This window comes from Babylonia areolata, chromosome 4, assembly GCF_041734735.1.
Source record: "Babylonia areolata isolate BAREFJ2019XMU chromosome 4, ASM4173473v1, whole genome shotgun sequence".
Classification (NCBI taxonomy): Eukaryota; Metazoa; Mollusca; class Gastropoda; order Neogastropoda; family Buccinidae; genus Babylonia; species Babylonia areolata.
Window position 1 is genome coordinate 40,227,924 of NC_134879.1, and position 22,537 is coordinate 40,250,460.

At 44.5% G+C, this 22,537-nt stretch overlaps 1 protein-coding gene across 1 annotated transcript in view; it reads right to left on the minus strand.

Annotated features, from left to right (window-relative positions):
* The window catches only part of LOC143281175 (uncharacterized), a 126,162-nt gene that overhangs the window by 80,559 nt on the left and 23,066 nt on the right, over positions 1–22,537 (minus strand). The window contains exon 18 of the mRNA XM_076586207.1: positions 20,176–20,316. Coding sequence (XP_076442322.1) covers positions 20,176–20,316 — 141 coding nt within the window. The remainder of the gene's footprint in view (positions 1–20,175; positions 20,317–22,537) is intronic.

Sequence of the window (22,537 nt, forward strand, 5' to 3'; positions counted from 1 at the left end):
AATTGATAAACACAAAAGACATAAAGAGACGTGGCTGCATCTGCAAGCAAATAATAGCGATCAAGGTTGATCCTTGTATGTCCATTTGAGTATTTGAATGACACAGGAAACGAATGATGAGCGCCAAATGGCAGCTGTCAGTCGGCTCTAGACCCGGCCTGTTATGCAAATGATTCTGTGTTTGTAAAGCGCTTAGAGCTTGGTCTTCGACAGAGGACGGGCGCTATACATAATTATCTATATCATCATCATCATCATCATATGCAGTTCTAAGCAAGACCTGCGAACAGTACGCATAGATCTTCTACTGAAACTTGACAGAGAAAACATACCACCTTTTGAATGTCACTGTGACCCTAGTCATCTCCATCATACTTTTCCCGTTCTTCGAGTTTGATTTTTTTTTTTCCCCCAATCTGATGCACGCACGCAAAAACGCATCATCGATCTGCAAATGCGGAGCACTTTATTGTCGCTGAAACTGGACAGTCTGTGTTTTTTGTTGGTTTTTTTTTTGTTTGTTTGTTTGTTTGTTGTTGTTTTTTCTCCTTATTCTCCCTTCAGTCTGCGAGGAATCATCGGGTCGCAGCAGAGAACGGTTCACCAGCTTCATTGCTGCATGAAAAATTCAACAATACAGTTATCTCTCAGGAACAACAGTTCTACTGCTTTTCTTCCTCTTCTCCTCCTTCTTCTTTCGTTCTTTCTTTCTTTCTGTTATAGCTTAAAGAACATGGAAAATTCAGTTTCAGTTTTCAGTTTCTCAAGGAGTCGTCACCGCATTTGGGACAAATCCATATACGCTACACCGCATCTACAAGGCACATGGCCTGACAAGCTGCATGACCAAACGCGCAGTGGAACTTTTGAGTGTTAAGGGGCAGTGCACTCGCTTGCTGCTGCAGTGTTGTGTGGCGATGAGGGCTTGAATGTAACGCGCCCCATGCCAAAGTAGTCTGCACGTGCAACCGTGCACGTGTTTTTCCCAGTCTCGTATTAACACTGTTCAGTGTTGATATGGGCAGGGGGGTCTTTTTTCAGATTTGTTTTTGTTTTTAGTAGAAACTAACCACCGCTTCCCCCCCCCCCTGCCCCCACTTTAACAGCCCTATCTCACATTCATCGCCCCCCTCACCCCCGTTCTCTCTCTCTCTCAATCACATACACACACACACACACACACACACACACACTCTCTCTCTCTCACACACACACACACACACACACACACACACACACACACAACTTGAAAAGTGTTCAATAACTGAGTAAAGTTTGAACGCGAGCCTCAGTGAAGAACAAAGTGAAATATATCAAACTTTGATGAATGCACACAGGGGGGAGTGGTAGACCCAGGAGAGGAGAGGTAGGGGATAAAGGGGGGCGGGGGGGTGGCGGGGGGGGGGGGGAGATCAAACAGAAAACGAGTGCGGAAATTGGTGGAGAATAACGTGAGAGTGGTGGTGGTGGGGGGGGGGGTATGGGGGAGGGGCAGGTGAAGGCGCGAGTGGAGGAGGGGGGGGGGGTGAAGAGATGGTCTTCGAAAGATGGAAGATAGAGGTGTCTGAGAGTCGCGAGAAGAAGAGCGGTGATTCAACGGTCAAAGGGAAGGCACCGTGTCAAATCAAAACCTCTATCGACACTGTGAAGTAACAGTATACGCTTATCTCCCATCTGTACTATACCACTGGTTTGAGAAAGAGTGTGAGAGAGAGAGAGAGACAGACAGACAGACAGACAGAGACAGAGAAACATAGGGAGGGGGAGAAAGGATGACAGAGACAGCAAAAGACAGACAGCGACACAGAGAGAGACAGAGAGACAGACTCGGAGAGACAGAGAGGGTGGGGGGAGGCGGGGGAGGGGGGGGGGGGGAGGACGGAAAATAAAACAACAATAACAATAATAACAATCATCATCATCATGTTGATGATGATGATGACGACGACGACGACGACGATGACGATGATGATGATGATAAAGACCAAAAAAAAGACAGGAAGGATGAGGCGAACACAACGAAAGAGAAAGAAAAGTGTAAAAGAGGAGATGATGATAATGACGATGATATGGATACCTATACAGCGCCTGTCCCCGGTCAGAGACCAAACTCTTAGCGTTCTACAAACACGGTGTTATCTGCACAGCAGGCTGCCTACTGGGTAGAGCCGACTGACAGCTGCCTTTGGGCGCTTATCATTCGTATCATGTGTTACTCAGTCAGTTTTCAGTCACACACACACACACACACACACACACACACACACACACACACACACACGTAACCTTTTACTTCTATGACCTTTATATTTACCCCGCCATGTAAGTAGCCAGTACTGCGTTTTCGGGGGGTATGTGCAGGAAATGTTCTCGTTTCCCAAACCCAGCGAATGCTGACATGGATGACACGTTCTTTAACGTGCGTGTTTTCTCTTCTTCATGCAGTTTACACACGAAGAAGGTTCAGTTCAGACACTAGGCAGATCTGCACCGTTTTGTTGACCTTGGAGATCGGAAAAACCTCCACCCTCAACCCACCAGTCAGTTGTGCGCCGAAACCTGGGATCGAACTCAGGAAACTCGGGCGAGACTCCATCGCTCTGCTCTAACCACTCAACCACCGCAGCACCCGAGAAGAGAAAAGACTGAGAAAGAAAAGACAAGAAGATCTTGTCTGGTGGATGCTCTGCGAAGAGATCAGGGGGAGAGAACCCTGTCTGGAACTGCTGACGGGATTCAACAGGTGGCCCGACACGATGGGAAAACCACAGGCCGGTGTTCAGCGAAATGGACCCCCACACCAACTGCACCCCTCTTTCTCTTTTTTTTTTTAAGCTGTCTCATCTCATCTTTATGCTTCTTCAACAACAAAAAAAGCTTAAGCGTTATTCGATACAAACGTACCACGCAGTTTTAAGAGAGAGGGGCAGAGAGAGACAGACAGACAGACAGAGACAGACAGACAGGCAGACAGACACACACAGACAGACACAGACACACAGACAGACAGAGAGAGAGAGACAGACGGAGACAGAGAAAAACAGACAGAGATAAAGAAAGACAACTGAAAAGACAGACAGACAGACAGAGACAGACTCGGAAACAGATAGAGACAAACTGGAAGATAGAGAGAAAAGGGGGAAAGCATGAAAATCATTCGTTCACACAGAAAAGTAAAACTTGCCGCTACTAATGACAGGTGCTACCAAAGCTTCTGCACTGAGGTCAACATATCAATGTCAACGACCAGTGATCATGGAAACCATTGTGTGAATCAGTGCATGCGGCCCGACCAAACAGCTACTTCAAGGCCCACCCGACCACAAGACGCGGGGCAGTATGGACTGGGTCAGTGGAAGGAGGGAGGGGACGGGGAGGGGGGATGGGGGGGGGGGCGGACTGAAATCAGATCGAATAAAACGCCGGGGTTAAAATAGGTTTAGAGCAGGGGGCAGCAGTATTTTCACCACAACACCCCCCCCCCCCCCCAAAGTCTACAACCAAGGAGGGGGGGGGGATGGGGGGAGGAGGGGTATGGGGAGGGGGGGTTTCAGCCGGCAACAATATATCTCCAATCTCCTAGCCATTTACTCCGGTACCACCCCCCACCCCTCTTGTTTCCTCTCTCCCTTTGATCCCCTCACCCCCAGCACCCCCCCAACACACACACTCTCCAAACCCCACCCCCCACCACGTCTAATCTGCACCACACTGTAACGGATGCTTGACAACAGCGACAGGTGAACAACAATTGGCTGCGGACACTGAATACACGGTGAAACTTTTCTTCTCTTTTTTCCTTCTTTTTTTGTAAACTTTCTTTCTTTCTTCTCCTCTATCTCCTTTCTTTTCATCGGTTTCCGATCTCGTTCCAGTTGCAAATCACCCTACTCCTGTTACTAATGCTTTCTCGGAGAATCCCTGGAACTGAAGAAAACTGTGTGTGTGGAGGGGTAGGGGGAGAAGAAGGTTGGGGGTGGGGGGGTGAGGGGGGGGAGTATTGACAGCGGTGGTTGGGGCGGCGAGGGATCCAGGATTCTTATCACAAAGCCTTTGACATTATCTCTTTACCCCTGTCTTCATCTGTGTGTGTGTGTGTGTGTGTGTGTGTGTGTGTGTGTGTGTGTGTGTGTGTGTGTAAGACAATTCAGACAGGTGGGAGAGGTGGCAGCCATTTAGCACTGAAGGCTGCTGAACGGGAATCACGCGCGCGCACGCATACACGCACACACACACGCGCGCGCGCACACACACACACACTCTCTCTCTCTCCCTCTCTCTCCATTTGTTGTGCTTGTGTCTTTAAACCTCAACTGTTTTCATGACAAACAAACGCGATTCCTATTCTTATTATCGAAGTAAGCTTTCTAACAACAAAAAGACGAGAGAAAGAAAAAAAATGTGAAAAGAATGGAGACAGGGGAAAGGAAATAAGAAGAGCGAAGAGAAAGAAGAAAAAAAAGAAGAAAGAAAACCTTGTCCAGATCTGATCCAGCAATGTTCACATCTTAAACTTTTAACGCGAACATTTTGTCCTCAAGAAAATAAGCGCTTACTGCCTCCCCAAGACCAAATGTCAGCCTTTATAAACTGAGAGAATTATAATGCATAGCGACCGAGTACAGAGAGGCAATGTGTGTGTGTGTGTGTGTGTGTGTGTGTGTGTGTGTGTGATCGTTTATTCGTGCATAAGCCGAGGCCCCATATAAAGGGGAATGTGAACATCATTTCACAAACATCCCATCACGACACTGTGAGAATCAATAAACACAGTCAAGAAAAATATAACTGCATTACAGTTCAAGATGTAGAACAATGAAAGAAAAAGAAAACAAACAAAGAAAACAAACGTTTTCACGAAACAGCCATTTCTCTTAATTTGAAAGCTTGTATAGAAATAGTGAAAATTTACAAACACCTTCAGGGGAAGTAGATGACATCAATAAGTTTAGTTTAATCAACGTAAGTTTTCTGTCATATTTTGGCTGAATAAACTCCTCTCGAATTTTCCATTAAGCTGGACAGCAAAGAACAAAGTGTATCTCATTTTCTTGTGAGTCTTTACACAATGGACAGGTCAGATCACTGTCGTTACATATTCTGTATCTGTAATGATGGACCGCTAATTCGGTAATACCTAATCTAAATCTTGTCGTTAGATATCTTAAATGTCTATCCATATTTAACACTAAGTAAGGTTTCAGATCAGACACACTGCAAAAATTCTTAATAGAAACTACATCTTTCACTATTTTGAATATGATCAGACCATTTCTGCCACCTACAATCATTCAGTCGTTGTCGAAACACACCGATAAACGACTGGATGCTACCAAAACCTTGGTTTAGCCAAACAAATCCAAACCCATGTTCGAACAAACAACGGCGAATCTTGGTTACCCAGTTCACTCTGCCTCTAGCATCTATATCATAAAACATGTCATAACTTTTCTAGATATTCTGTTATGTTCCATTTGTAGTAATATCAACCAGTAATGGATACACTTGACTGCAGAAACTTGATAAAACGGGTATCAAGTCATTGGGCATTTGCCTATCTACTCCTAAAAATTTCTTTAATGCAAAAGTGTGGACTGATTCACAGTGAACAACAGCTTTATCTAGACCCCACAATTCAGACCCGCATTGCACAACAGGCTGCACTTGTGCATCAAATAGTTTAATAAATAAATCAAAGGAAACATTATTGAACATATGCAACTTTTTTTTTTAACACATATTAATGCATTTTGTCTCTGCTTGCTAGATCTTTGCATGCTCCGAAGAAACTCAAGCGTGTAGAGATATTTGTAAACACTGACAACTGGCATCAAAATACCATCATACAGCCACCTTTCTCCACCGCTCAAATAACCGCCCTTACGGAATACTATGATACTAGTTTTAGACATATTAACTTTTAACTGGAGTGAAACTGCTGCATGGTGAAAGTTGTTCAACAAGAGAGAGAGAGTGAGAGAGACAGAGACAGATAGACAGACAGACAGACAGACAAAGATAGAGGATACACAGAATCCTTTCCAAATCCTTCTCTACCGCAGCTGTCTCGGCTACGTTGTAAGCTGACGAAAGACACGAAAGATACATTTTCTCCCATTAGATTCAAACCCACCCCACCCCGGCCAAAACAATTCACACGCACTGAAAATATATTTTCTTTAATTTCGTTTTGCTTTGTTTTCGCACTGTTTTGCTTTGCTTGGTTTTGCTGGTGGTGTGACTAGGCGGGCGGTGGTTCTTGTTCATCAGTCCCAAGTAATGGAAGGGAACAAAGAAGCAGACTTCACTGCTATTTCTGACACCAGCGCAGCAACTACAGGCGGCCAAGCCACGGAACAGACGAAAATAACAAGAAAAGTGGTGCTAAACAACAACAGAAAAGACAACAGCAACAACAACAATAACGGCAACAGCAGCAGGACCAACAACAATAACGGCAACAGCAACAGTGACAACAACAACAACAACAACAGCAACAAGAAACTGAAGTGAAGAAAAAGACAAGTGGGTCACCTTAGCAAAACAAATCATCCACACCCCTCTAGACCCATTCTTCAAGAATGCTCCGAAAACCGTCTCCATAAAAAAACACGTCTCCACAAAAACCTCCATAAAAACCTTCTCCACAAAAACCGTTCTCAACAAGAACCGTATCCACAAAAAACCTTTTTCCACAAAAAAAATTTCTCCACAAAAACCGTTCTCAACAAAAACCGTATCAACAAAAACCTTTTCCTAAAAAATACCCGTCTCCACAAAAACCTCTGTAAAAGCCACAAAACCCTTCTCCATAAAAACCGTCTCCACAAAAACCTTCTCCACAAAACCTATATATATACATATAAATAATAAATGAAATAAAAAGACCGACAAAAACCTTCTCCACAAAAACCATCAACACCTTAAAAAAAAAAAATTAAAAAACATAAAAATCTCCATAAAAACCTTCTCCATAAAACCCGTCTCTCCGGAAACCAACAGACAATGGGGAAAATGCCAGTTAAAATTCTGGATTCCATCACACCTGTGACATACACTGTCAGGTAAACGACAGACAGACAGACAGACAGACAGACGGAAGCAGAGTCCGATACAAACAAACAATTAACACAGCGAGACAGACAAAAACAAGGAGAGAGAGAGGGGGGGGGGAGATACACAGTAACAGAGAAAGACACAGAGAGATAGAGAGAGAGGGAGACAGACAGGCGGAGACAGAGACAGAAACCAAGAGAGAAAGAGGAGAAAAGAGACACTTTAGTAAGACAGACAGAAGGGAGAGAGAGAGGAGGGAAGAGAGAGAAGTGAGAGAGAGAGACAGACAGAGAGAGAGGGGGGGAGAGAGAGAGGGAGATGAGAGGGAGAGGAGAGAGAGAGGAGAGGAAGAGGTTAGAAAGAGAGGGGGAGAGAGGAAGAGAGAGGGGGGAGAGAATAGAGAGAGAGGGGAGGGGGAGAGAGAGGGGGGGAGGGAGGAGAGAGAGAGAGAGAGAGAGAGGACAAGACAAGACAAGACAAGACAAGACAAATTCTTTATTTTCGAGGATAATAGATTAGCACTGTCGCGCTTTTTTTTTTTTCGTCCAGTCCCCGCCCTGAAACAGGGTCTACACTAAACAGTACTACATTACATGTGTCACTGCATGCACTACACAATGCTACTTAAAGTCACAGCATGCGAATACTATACTACATAAAGGCATAAGCATGGTAACAGTAACACACACACACACACACACACACACACACACACACACACACACACACACACACACACAGGCACAAGCATGGTATTAATAAACGACATAGGAAAGAGAAAGACAGAGACAGAGAGACAGAGAGAGAGCATGAAATATGACAGAGATATAGAAACAGATACAGACAGAGACAGAATGAGAGGTGAAAGAAATGGGTGAAACACGCTTTCAACGTCTGTTGATTTCAGAGATTTATACACTGCGTCACCTGTGAACACTGATACACAGATGTGAGCGCGCACACACACCTTATTTATGTGTACACACACACACACACTCACGCGCGCGCGCGCGCACACACACACACACACACACACACACACACACACACACGCACATATATTCACGCAGCGTGTATGCACGCACATTCACACACACATGAACACTAGAACAGAAAAAAATAAATCCAATAGAACGTGAAGAACGTGGAGAAAATGCGGAGAAAAACAGTCAGAGCGACAAAGCGAAAAACAAAACAAAACAAAACAAAGAAGACAGAGTGTGCAGGTGTGAGGTGATGACGGGCCAACCGGTGTCACGGGCCTTAAGTTACCCCCCCACCCCCCACTTCTGTTCTTACCCCTGGAAATTCCGTTGTACACACAAACACACAGACACCGTTGAACGCACACACATACGCATGCACTCACATTCACACAAATACACACGCACACACAAACGTACACGCACGCGCGCGCACACACACACACGCACACGGACGCACGCACACACACACACAGCGCACGCACGCACACATACACACATGCATACGCATGTGGTGTGTGTCCATCGAGATCGATGATGACCATCGTTGTCATCCAGCTGGGGGATGGGGGGAGGGTGGTGGGGGGGGGATGCTCATGAATCTATCTGTGAGTGCGCAGATGGCTGAATAGTCCAATCTGCGCACGAAATGTTCGCTGACAGTTGGGGCAGACAAGAACAGGCATATCATTGTCAGGGAGCTTGTTTGCCCGTGACTTTCTGGCCTGCCTCTTCTGAACAGCTGCAGCAGTCCTGTTGGCCTCGCACAACTTGGCACCTTTGTGCACAGCAGTGCGCCATTTGTCACGGTCCGTTGCAGATTCCTCCCAGGAGTCAGGGTTGATATCAAACGCTTTCAGAGAGACTTTCAGAGTATCTCTGAAGCGCTTCTTCTGACCTCCGTGTGATCTCTTCCCTTGTTGCAGCTCGCCATAGAAGAGCCTTTTGGGCAGCCGATGGTCTGGCATGCGCGCCACGTGTCCAGCCCAGCGAAGCTGGGACTGCATCAGGATGGTGAAGATGCTGGGAAGGGTGGCTTTTGCAAGCACCTCCGTGTCTGGGGTCCTGTCTTGCCACTTGATGTTCAGTAGCTTCCTTAGGCATGTTGTGTGGAAGTGGTTCAGCTTCTTGGCATGTCGTTGGTACACTGTCCAAGTTTCGCAGGCGTACAGTAGTGTGGGGAGAACTACTGCTCTGTACACCTTTAGTTTGGTCTCAAGACCAATGCCTCTTCTGTTCCAGACATTTGCATAGAGTCTACCAAAAGTTGCGCTTGCTCTTGCAATCCTGACGTTCACTTCATCGTCAATGGTCGCATTTTGTGACAATGTGCTGCCAAGGTATGTGAACCGCTCCACCACACTGAGTCTCTGACCGTTGACTGTGATGTTGGGCTCAACGTAGGGTTTCCCTGGGGCTGGCTGATGGAGAACTTCAGTTTTCCTCGTGCTGATGGTAAGGCCGAAGTTCCTGCTGGCAGTGGCAAATTTGTCCACGCTGAGTTGCATGTCAGCTTCAGATCCAGCGTTGAGGGCACAATCATCAGCAAACAAAAAGTCTCTGATGATGTCTGTCATGACCTTCGTTTTTGCTTGAAGCCTTCTGAGGTTAAACAGCTTGCCATCTGTTCGGTACTTTAGGCCAATTCCAACATCGCCATCTCTGAAGGCATCAGTAAGCATTGCAGAGAACATGTACACATATACACATTCCCACACACACACGCTCACCCACACTCCAGATTTGCCCCTCTCCATGTCTACTACGTACCCAAGGCATACGATAAATTAAAAAGTACACCTCACTAAGGGGCTTGTCTGTATTCCATTGTATTACATCGCATTGCATTGTGTTGTATTGTGTTGTGTTCTGCTACAGAATTTTGCAAGAAGACAACACTCTCGTTGCCATTGGTTCTTTTTCAGTGCGCCAAGAGCGTCTTGCACACGGGACCTAGGGTTATCATCTCATCCGAATGACTACACACGCTCAGTTTGATTTTCCAGCCAAACTCGGGAGAGAAAGGACGAGAGCGGGAATCGAACCCAGACCCTCACGGACTCTCTGTGTTGGCAGATGACCGTCTTACACATCCTGAGTGGCATCTCTATTTCATTCCTCTCCAGTCTGTGTGTCCCTTCTGCGTGTGCGTCTGTTGTGTGCGTGATAAGAGGATGGCAAAATCGTGGTGGAAGTGGTGTCTGTCCCTTGATGCCTGTGCTGTTTCGTCCCAGTATACTTGTCCTATATGTATTTTTGTTCTTGAAAGCACTTAGGGCTTTGGTAAGATTAAGCGCCATAAATGCCCATTATTATTATCATTATTAATCATTCTGCCAACTTTCCTCTTTGGCCTAAAGAAGGACAAAAACGAAAAAAGGCAAACTGTGAAACAAGAGAGAGAGAGGGGGTTCGGCGGGGGGGGGGGGGGAGCCAGGGGGGGTATCAAACACGATGAAAACACATGAACCACTGCAACCAACTCCTTCCCCTATTCCAGTCTCCACCACTTTCCCGTTCAGAACAGAACAAAAGAAAATGTGTTGGAGAGGAAAAGAAGAGAACAGCACAGAGACAGAGACAGAGAGAGACAGAGACAGACAGAGAGGGACAGAGACAGACAGACAGACAGACACACACACACACACACACACACACACAGTGGAAAGACAGGGAAAGAAAGAGAGAGACAGAGAGAGAGAGGACAAACAGACACACACACACAGAGAAACAGAGACAGAGAGAGAGAGGGGGGGAGAGACAGAGAGAGACAGAGAGATAGAGACTGAGAGACAGAGACACACAGACACACACACACACACACAGAGCAGAGACACAGAAAGACACACAGAGACAGTGACTGAGAGAGACAAGAGACACAGAGACCTAGACAGAGAGAGAAGAGACAGACAGAGAGAGACAAAGACACTGAGAGAGACAGATAAAGAGACACACAGAGACAGACATAGAAAGGCAGAGACAGTCAGAGACAGGCACAGAGACATAGAGAGACACAAAATGAGGCAGGGAGAGGGCTGAAAGACTGAACTCAAGTCAGCTGAGTCAGTCCCAGTGTATAAAAAAAAGCCTATGTGATCGAACTCCCCGGATAGGAGTGAACTTGCAGTGAACCCAGCGCCGTTTTCTTCATCACTTCCAGTTTGGTTCCAGTCCACTGGGGCGAGGGCGACACGCTCGGGTTGAAGTGAAGGCATACAGTGCAGCCCGGTAAGTGATGAGAGAGATGGTGAGAGAGAGAGAAGGGGGAAAGAGAAAAGGGGGAGAGAGAGAGGAGAGAGAGGGGGAGAGAGAGAAGGGGGAGAGGAGGGAGAGAGGAGGGGGGAGGAGAGAGAGGGAGAGAGGAGGGGGAGGGGGAGAGGGGGAGAGAGAGATAGAGAGAGAGGGAGAGAGACTGAGAGAGGGTAAGAGAGGAGGGGGAGAGAGGGAAGAGAGAGAGAGGGAAGAGAGAGAGAGTAGGGGGAAAGGGGAGAGTAGGGGGAGATGGGAGAGAGAGAGGGGGGAGAGAGAGGGGAAGAGAATGGAGAGAGAGGGGAGGGAGAGAGAGAAAGAAGAGAGGAGAGGGGGATGGAGAGAGGATGGGGAAAAGAAAGAGAGGAGGAGGGGGAGAGAGATGAGAGAGATATATAAAGAGGAGAAGAAAACACACACACACACACACACACACACACACAGAGAAGAGCAGAGGAGACAGACAGGAAAGAGAGAGAGAGAGAAGGGAAAGAAACAGACAGACAGAAGAGAGGACGGAGAGAGAGGAACGAGAATGAGGGGGGAGACAAAGCAGAGGGTGAGACAGAGAAAGACACAGAGAAAGATAGAGAAGAGTAGAGAAAGACAGACACTGACAGAGATAGAAGAGCAAAGGAGACAGAGACAAGATGGAGAGAGAGAGAAATAGAGAGAGAAAGAGAGACAGACAGAGACACTGATAGACAGGAGAGAAGAGAGAGAGAGAGGGAATAGAGAAAGAGAGACAGACATACAGACACTGAGAGACAAAGAGAGACCAAGACAGAGACATATACAAAAACAAGAGCAGAGGAGACAGAGAGACAGGAAAGACAGAGGGAGAGAGAGAGAAGGGGGGGGGGGGTAAAAATTGTCTGGGAGTCCAATCTGAGATGGAGTGCATAACATCAATACACCGGGCAATTATCTTTCATGAAGGAGTGTTGAGCTCTCTCTCTCTCTCTCTCTCTCAGCTGCACATTGTTACTGCTGTTGACAGCATCAACAGGTGAATGCCAACTGGCAAGATTCGCTAAAGACTTTGAGTACTCCGATTTTTTTTAATTCTTTTTTTTGGGGGGTGTGGGGGGGCGGGGCGGGGGGGGATGCGGAGGGAGGGGGGGTGGAGTGGGGACAGGGGGGGGGGGTAGGCAGGTGCAGTGGTAAGGGTAGTCTCCCTTCTATTTCCATTGGCTTGCTGCGTCTCTTTCAAAATGCTCGTGTGTGTGTGTGTGTGTGTGTGTGTGTGTGTGTGTGTGTGTGTTAGTGTGTGTGTGTGTGCGTGCTTGTGTGTGTGTGTGTGTGCGTGCTTGTGTGTGTGTGTGTGTGTGTGGGTGTGTGCGTCAGTGTGTGTGTTTGTGCGTGCTTGTGTGTGTGTGTGTGTGTGTGTGTGTGTGTGTGTAAGTGTGTGCTTGTGTGTGTGCGCGCGTGCTTATGTGTGTGTGTGTGCGTCAGTATCATATGGTGTGTGTGTGTGTGTGTGTCTGCGCACGCGTGCGTGCGCATTCGTGCATGTGCTTATGTGTTCCGTGTGTGTGTGTGTGTGTGTGCATGCACAAATGCACTAATTGTACGCGCATGCAAGCTAAGTGTATGTACGTTTGCGTTTATGCATATGCAGTTGTAAATTAGCATCTCTCTGTGTTCAAAGAATGCGGCACAGGGCGTGTGTTCAAGCACGCATGTAATAAACAAGACACGTGGAACCATGCACGCACGTGCGCAGGAATCTTTGTTTGCTCGTGTCTTGTGAGAATGGTGGTATGTAGAAATGTGCCCAAGCCTCCGCTCCCCCCTCCCCCACCCGTTCCCCCCTCTCCCACCGCCCACTCCCTCTCCCCTAAACACACACACACACACACACACACACACACACACACACGCATATATATATATATATATATATATAGACAGAGAGACAGAGACAGAGACACAGATACAGAGACAGGGAGATTAATATATATACACCACCCTCTCTGCTCCAGTTATCTTGCTCTCTCCATCACCATCCCTACCCCTACCCAGCAGCCAAGGACAAGATATATATATATATATATATATATTGATAGATATAATATATATATATATTAATATATAGATATAGATATGTATTGATAGATATATAGATAGATACACCACCCCAACACCACCCTCTCTGGTCGAGTTTTCTGGCTCTCTCCACCCCCCACCCCGGCCATACCCCTACCCAGCAGCCAAGGACAAAAGCCAAAAGCCAAAAAACAAAAAAACACAAAACAAAACAAAACAAAACAAAACAAACCCCCAAGACAGGTGGTGTGTGAAGTGACAGCCACCTAGAGCGGAAAATGCAGACAGCAGGTGCTTGGAGAAAAAACAACAATGGAATACATAAAAGAGAAGACGAAAAAAAAAAGAAGAAAAAAAGGGAGGGGATAGGGGGTGGGGTGTTTAAAAAAGGGAATAACACAAATTCAAAAGGAGTGGAATTTGACAACAAAAGGGGTGGTTGGCTGGGACGGAGGTGTGGGTGGGTGGGAGGGGGTGAGGTGTTGGGGGGTGGGGGGGGGGGGTTCAGAAGGGGAGGACAACTCCTTTGCCACCATTTCCAGACGTAGTGCAGTGCCATTGGCAGCTGTCGGGATGCTGTCGTCCCTACAACCCCACTACCCCCCCCCCCCCTCCTGCCCCATCACCCACCACTCCCCCCCCACTGTGTCTGAGGCCAAAGATGCGCAGATTTGGTTCAGGCCAATTTCCATCGTCTCGCTTCTTCTTTTTTCTTCTTATTCTTTCTTTCTTTCCTTCTCCTTCTTCTACTTCTTCTTCTTTCTTTCTTTTTTTCCTCCTCCTCCTCCTACTTCTTCTTTTTCTTCTTCTTTCCTTCTTCCTCTGTCTACGTTTTAAAACCCTGTCTTTCCATTTTTATCTCTTGTTTATTGTTTCTTACAATTTCTTCTTTTTGTTTTCATTCTTGTTTTTTCTTAAATGTTTGTATTCTTCCTGTTTTGTTGCTTTCTTTTTTTTTCTTTTTTCCCTTTTTTTTCCTTTCTTCCTATTTCTTCACTTTTTTCATTCTTTTGTCCTTTTTTTTCAACTCCTTTCTTTTGTTCGTTTTTTCTTTAAAATTCTTTCTTCTCTTTTTATTCATTCTTTCAATTCTTCTCTCTTCTTGTTATCATTTCTTTCTCTCTTTTTCTATCACTATTTCTTTATGTTTCTTCTTAATTCATTCTTTCCTTCTTCCAGTTTCTTCTTTTTCCATTCATTCTTTTGTCTTTCGTTCTGTCTTTCTTTCAGTTTCTGTCTTCTTTTTGTCATCTTTTCCTTCAATAAATTTCTGGGGGCGGGGTGTGTGTGTGTGTGTGTGTGTGTGTGTGTGTGTGTGTGTGTGTGTGTTTTGTTTTGTTTTTTATTGTTTCTTCCTCTCTTTTTTTTCCTTCATTCTTTCAGTTTCTTCTTTTTCTTTTTTCTTCTTTTTTTTTTTACATTCTTTCATTTAATTCTTGTTCACTCTTTCTATCGATTTCTTCTTTTTTTCTGGATTTCTTTTATATTTCAATCTCTTTTTGTCTCATTCTTTCTTTTAATTACTTCTTCTTTTATTTATTTTTTTTCTTCTTCTTCTTTTATTCATCCATTCTTTCAATTTCGTTAATTCCTTTTTCTTCCATCGTCCTCTAAAGGTGCTTTAAACTGAACCAGTTGTTGAAGACAGGACGTCATTGACTGATTTTTCAAGCAGGGCAGATAGATGCAGAATAGAAGAAAAGATAAAATAAAATAAAATAAAATAAAATGATATTTTTAAAAATGTGGCTTTTCCTCTTTGCCGTTTGTGGGTCAACCACTGATTTGCAACCCTCCACTCTCTCTCTCTCCCTCTCTCTCTCTCTCACCCCCGACCCCCCTTCTCTCTCTCTCTCTCTCTCTCTCTCTCTCTCAAAAATAGATGTTTTAATGTATGTTCCATCCACACAACTGCTTTTCAGGTGTTCTGTCCTTTTTTTTTTCATGAAGGGGCAGGACCCAGAAACTTTCTCTCTCTTAAAAATAGATGTTCCCATGTATTCCCATCCACACCAATGCTTTTTTTCAGATTTTCTTTTTTTTCTAAAATTATTTTATTTCATTCTTTAGGGGCAGCCCAGAACTCCCTCTCTCTTAAAAAAAAATAGATGATTTCATGTATAACCCATCCTCATGCATACTTTTCCCTTTTTTCTTTTCTTTTATTTGAAGGGCATCCCTCTCTCTCTCTCTTAAAAATAGATGTAGATGTTTCAATGTATATCGCATACACATAAATGCTTTTTATATTTTCTTCTTTGTTTTTCTTTTTTCTTTGTTTTATTTTTCTACAGTATAAATTGTTTTGTTTTGTGTTTTTTTACTAGTTTCTGTGAGCTGTGGAGGGTATAACGTATCGCAAGCTTGAAGCATTTCGGCTGCTTTTTTTTTTTGGGGGGGGGGGGGGGCTGTATTTTGTTGTTCAATCACTTGATAATGGAAACGAAATACAGACCCACCCAAAACGTGCTAATTAAAAAGGGATATTTGGATAAAGGCAAAAATTCCTGGTCAGAATAGAAGCAGGATGCCGGCTTCATCAAGATTATGACCCAAGTGTGAAGATTTTTAAGGTTTAACAACATCATTTACTCTCTCATGCATGCACACGTGCACACACGCACAAACACACACACACACACACACACACACACAGACTCTCCATCTTCATCCTTTCTCAAGTGATCATTGCCATACCTCCCACAGAGAACACTTTTCTGCCAAACCTTTTATCAGTACACACACACCACTGACATGCTTCATTAACAAAGAAACTGTGTGTGTGTGTGTGTGTGTGTGTGTGTGTGTGTGTGTGTGTGTGTGTGTTGGTGTGTGTAGTGTATTTATGCATGCATGTGTATGTATGGAAATGCGTGTGCATGTGTGTGTTTGTGTACTGTATTTATGTATGCATGTGTATGTATGTAAATGTGTGTGTGTGTGTGTGTGTGTGTGTGTGTGTGTGTGTGTGTGTGTGTGTGTGTGTGTGTGTGTGTAGTGTATTTATCTATGCATGTGTGTGTATGAAAATGTGTGTGTATGAAAATGTGTGTGTATGAAAATGTGTGTGTGTTAGTGTGTGTGTGTTAGTGTGTGTGTGTGTGTGTGTGTGTGTCTGTCTGTCTGTGTGTGTGTGTGTGTCTGTGTGTGTCTGTGTGTCTATGTGTGCATCAGTGTGAGAAACTGTGCGAACATCCATGCGTCCTTCCTGCGCATTCCTGCCTCCCTTTGAACGAGATTGCAAGCATGCACGAATGCGTGTCCCCCCGTTTATTACGTACGTGTGTTGATGACATACAGGCAAAAGAAACATCCCAAACAGGTGTGTTTGTGTGAAACTGTTGCCATCTAGAAGGAAGGAAGAGAGAAAACCAGACAACAGGTGCAGAAAAAACAACAACGCAAAAATATAAATAATAATAATAAAACGGCGAAGAAAAGGAAAGGAATGCGAAAGGCGAAGAAAGCCTCAACTACTTTACTTCATTTCCAGACATTTCTGCTGCAGCTGCTGGGGTCGTGTTGCCAAGCAAACAACTGGCGTGACAAAAGGGGCGTAGATTGTCTTCAGGTGATCCACTGAGAAAATGCACCGCGGGCCACTCCAGGTAGGGCATTAAAGCATCAGTGTTATTGCTGTTTTGTTGGTGTTGTTGTTGATGTTTGTTGTGTTTCGTTGTTGTTGTTTATCTTTTGTTGGTTTTTTTGGAGGTGCAGGGAGTGGATTTTTGCCAGTAAATATTTCCCCATTCATTGCATGCAAGACTGGAACACTCGCTGATTGGCAAACGAAACTGTCCTCTAAGAAATAAAATTCACATTCACTCTGCAAGTCTTATTTCTATGCACTCCTTTCTTTTCTGTGTGATGGGTTCATGCACACAAACATGTACGAGTATTTGCACACATGCAGGCGCGCACGCACACACACAGACACACACACACACACTCTCACACACACATACACACATACAGAGGTGTGCACACACACACACACACACACTCACTCACACACACACACACACACACACACACACACACACACACATGCTCTCTATTCACCCTCCACACATACACACACTTTTACCCCCACCCCCCTCCCACAACCCCTACCCCCACGCTGGTGGGGTTTTTTTTGTTGTTTTTTTTCGTCCAATATCACTTCAAGTGGAAAGACGTTAAACTGAAGGCGAACGAACACACACACACACACACACACAAAGAAAAAAAAAAGAATGAGAGAGAGAGAGAGAGAAAGAAAGAAAGAGGGAGGGAGGAAGAGAGAGAGAGGGTGAGAATGAGAGTGAGAGAGAGAGAGAGAGAGTGGGAGAGAATGAGAGAGAAAGAGAGAGAGAGAGAGAAAGGGAAACAGAGAGACAGAGATAGAAAGAGACACACAGATAACAAAAAGAAACTGGGGGGGGGGGGTCAGGGGGGTGAAGTAAAAGTAATATCTTTTCCAGATACAGCTACAGCAGGTGAAGAGAAACATCAGAGAGGTGGGCAGTGGGGGGGAGGGGGGGGCAACATTTGGCTTCACAGGTACACACTTCCACCCACACCCACCCCTCCTCTCACCACACACACCCCCCACCTGCTTCTTCCACCCCCTTCCCCAATTCTTCCCCCCTCCCCCACCTCTCCCCAAACAGGACCAAAAAAAATCCAAAAACAAAAACAAAACAGGAGAGCAATAAAAAAAAAATTTTAAAGAAGAAGCAGAAAATTCTCCGACATGAGAATTTCCAGACAGTGTGTGTGAACGGTATTTGTTTGTAACTGTATATGAGAGAATGTGAGGAAAAGAGGAAGAAGTGTTGTGCACAGGTGTGCCTGTCTGCGTCTGAGTGTGTGAGAGTGAGGTGTGTGTGTGACAGGTGGGTGAGGTGATACCTCCTTCCCCCTCCCTCCAACCACACCTTTTCTAATCATGCCCCCCCCAGACCCTCACTTCCCTGCACCCTTCCTTTCGAAGACACACAACAGGTGCTGGTCAACAGTGACATAAAGAGAGACAAGAACAAAAATGAAAGAAAGAAAGACAGACAGACAGAGAGAAAAAAAAATTAACCCGAAAGAAAGAAGGAAAGAAAGAGAGGAACAACAAAAAAATATGAAAGAAAGGAAGGAAACAGAGGAAGTCAGGAAAAAAAGAAGGAAATAAGGAAGGAAAGAAAGACACAAAGAAAGAAAGAACAAAAAATATGAAAAAACTGAGAAAGAAAGAAAGAGAGAAAGAACAAATAAGAAATGAAAAAAAGGAAGAGATAGATAAAGTAAGAATGAAAGAACAAAAAAATAAGAAAGAAAGGAAAGGAAGAGACAGATAAAGTAAGAATGAAAGAATGAATGAAAGAAAGACAGAAAGAAAGAAAGAAGAAATAAAGGAAGTATATATATGTATATATGTATGTATTTCTCTTTTTGTCACGAGAGATTTCCCTGTGTTGTTACAAAGAAAGTTACAAAGGAGAAAACAAAGGTTTAAGAGGCATGATCATTTTCTCTGACAGACGTCAACAGTTCTACACAGCACTACACATTCCACAACAACATCCACAATAACATCTCAGTCCATGCCAGCATACTATGTACAATACAATACAATACAATGCAATGCAACGCTGCGCAATGCAAAGCAATGCAACACAATATTATTCCCCAGTATTATTTTCCCATTACAACACACCCACCAAACAGCACACCCAAGTATACACTGCACTGTACAAATTTCTCCACTCAACGCACAGTATGCCGTGTGCAACAGCCGAGTGGTTAAAGCGTCAATCTGTGGGTCCTTGGTTCAAATCCCAGTTGCAGTGCCTGGTGGGTTGAGTGTGGGGACATTTTTCCCATCTCCCAGGTCAACAGTGTATTTGCAAGCAGTACATTAAATATCCCACAATCCATATCTGCATTCAGTGAGTTACACAAACAAGAACATACTCAGCATGCACATCCCCAAAAAATGGAGTATGGCTTCTTACATTGCATGGTGAAAATAAAAACACCAACTCATAAATATGAATGAAACAACACAACATACACCACATCCCCACACTACACACCAACATGGCAGGATGTGTACTCACAGGTCAGCAGCGGTAGAGTACACATGGTCTTGATCAGCCTCCACACTGAGCACTGCCCCAGTGTGCCCACAACACATCCCCACACAACACACAACACATCCTCACACAACATGCAACACATCTCCACACAACACATCCCCACACAACAAACAACACACACAACACATCCCCACACAACATACAACACATCCCCACACAACAAACAACACACACAACACATCCCCACACAACATGCAACACATCCCCACACAACACAACACATCCCCACACAACACACAACACATCCCCACACAACACATCCCCACACAACACAACACATCCCCACACAACACATCCCCACACAACACAACACATCCCCACACAACACACAACACATCCCCACACAACACAACACATCCCCACACAACACATCCCCACACAACACAACACATCCCCACACAACACAACACATCCCCACACAACACAACACATCCCCACACAACACAACACATCCCCACACAACACAACACATCCCCACACAACACACAACACATCCCCACACAACACACCAACACAGCTAGCAAGGGTATGTACTCACAGGTCAGTAGCGGTGGAGCACACACAGTCCTGGTCAGCCTCCACACAGTACACAACACCACATCCCCACACAACACAGAACTCCACACCACATCCCCACACGACACAGAACTCCACACCACATCCCCACACAACACACAACACACCAACACAGCAGGGTGTGTACTCACAGGTCAGCAGCGGTGGAGTACACATAGTCCTGGTCAGCCTCCACACTGAGCACCGGCCCGGAGTGACCCCTCAGCACCAGCGTACACATGTATGTCGGCCGTGACCACACCCGCACCGTGTGGTCATGGGAACCCGAGATTCTGCCACACAATATGGCGCAAACTTTGTTAACTCTTTCACCACCAAGTTTCTGTATTGTATTGTATTGTATTGTATTGTATCGTATTGTATTGTACTGTACTGTCGTCACAACAGATTTCTCTGTGTGAAATTCGGGCTGCTCTCCCCAAGGGGGAGTGCGTCGCTACACTGAGAGCCCCAACCTTTTCCTTTTTCTTTTTCTGTCTGAATTTTTTTTTTGCCCTATCAAAGTGGATTTTCTACAGAATTTTGCCAGGGACAACCCTTTTGTTGCCATGGGTTCTTTTACATGCGCTAAGTGCATGCTGCACACAGGACCTCAGTCTTATCGTCTCATCCAAATGACTAGCGTCCAGACCACCAATCAAGGTCTAGTGGAGGGAGAGAAAATATTGGCAGCTGAGCTGTGATTCGAGCCAGTGCTCTCAGATCCTCTCGCTTCCTAGGCCGACGCTTTACCTCTAGGCCATCACTCCATTAACTCTTTCACTGCCAAGTTTCTGTGTGAAAAACACTCCACAGCGCAAAATATTTTAGAAACGATGTTCTCAGTCCCAGGCTTTGGTTCAGGTCAAAACAACACAATAGACTTGTTCACTTCAAACTCGGTCAGGGAGTAAAGGTCAGACATTGTTTTATAGGCGGGAAGCTGACTGCAGCTGTCAAGCTTTGTTACAATGTGAACAAGAGAGGCAAGGCCTTCAAGACTCACTTGTGATACACTTAAAAAAAACAAAAACAATCCAAGCTTTTTCAAAATGTAATGTTTAAGATGAGAAAGATCAGTTTAAAGCGAATTAAGTCCCCTAGCATTAATTACAGAGTAATTTCCCTTTTTTACTATCTGCACCAAAACGTTTGCAAAATAAATAAAACTTCCATGCTTAGCAAAAGAAGTTCCTTTTTGAACATAAAATGATAATAATGACTGCTCTTGTTGTTGGGTCAGAATTTCAGATCAAAGTGTCAAGTTTAGAAAATACAAAAAATATAACGGTAAATGCAGTTTGCATATAATTAGGCTTCTTTTTTTTTTTTGTGCCCATCCCAGAGGTGCAATATTGTTTTAAACAAGATGACTGGAAAGAACTGAATTTTTCCTATTTTTATGCCTAATTTGGTGTCAACTGACAAAGTATTTGCAGAGAAAATGTCAATGTTAAAGTTTACCACAGACACACAGACACACACACACAGACAACCGAACACCGGGTTAAAACATAGACTCACTTTGTTTACACAAGTGAGTCAAAAATGGTCTTATCAACATGACCCCTCGATGTTAACTAGAGTCCCCTGTGGCAGTGCATTGTCTAGACAACTAAAGTCGCCTTTGGCAGTGAAAGAGTTAAATACTAACCATGGCCAGGTTGCATTGCATGAGGCGATCTTCACAGAGTTAAGTTCGCTTAGAGTTGAGAATGTTCCGAAGTGTATGGAGTTTACCGTGGAGTTGGGAACTTTCTTAACGATAGGCAAACTTAGTGCTGCTAAGTTCGTTCATGCAACCAACCCTATGTGTCATTAATGTACAGTTTAAAACCAGACAACTGTCTTTGCTCATGTGTGCTGTAATCATAATAAAATAAATCTAAAACTTATGAGGAATCATCACACTCCACATGAAGAATTTCAGGAAAAAACATTCAAATTTTATTTTTTATAAATAAAAGATTCTCAGCACCACCATTCTTAAATCAAATATTCCCACATAGATCCTCACACACAACCACACATACATACACACACTCTCATTCCCATATACTCACAGAACAGTACTGAGAGGATTTTTCATCCTAGTAAGAGCAGTTGAAATTGTGTCTATGAATACATTTTGAGAAATTCAGATACCAGTTTTCTACAGAGCTCATGTCCTTTCTTTCCAAGAAGATTTGTTGAAAGATATAAAGCCTGGCTTACTGAACAAATTTTGATTATATTAGTACAGTCAGCCAGTTGTATAATTACGACCCTGCACAACCTTGACCAGCAGAATTTATACATGAATGTTTCAAAGTGCACGTCAGGTTATAACTCACACATCTTACATTCAGTTTGGTTGGTTTTTACTCTTCATTGTAGTGTCTTCTTCTTCTTCTTCGTCTTCTTCTTCGTTCGTGGACTGCAACTCCCACATTTACTCGTATGTACACGAGTGGGCTTTTATATGTATGACCGTTTTTACCCCGTGATGTAGGCAGCCATACTCAGTTTTCGGGG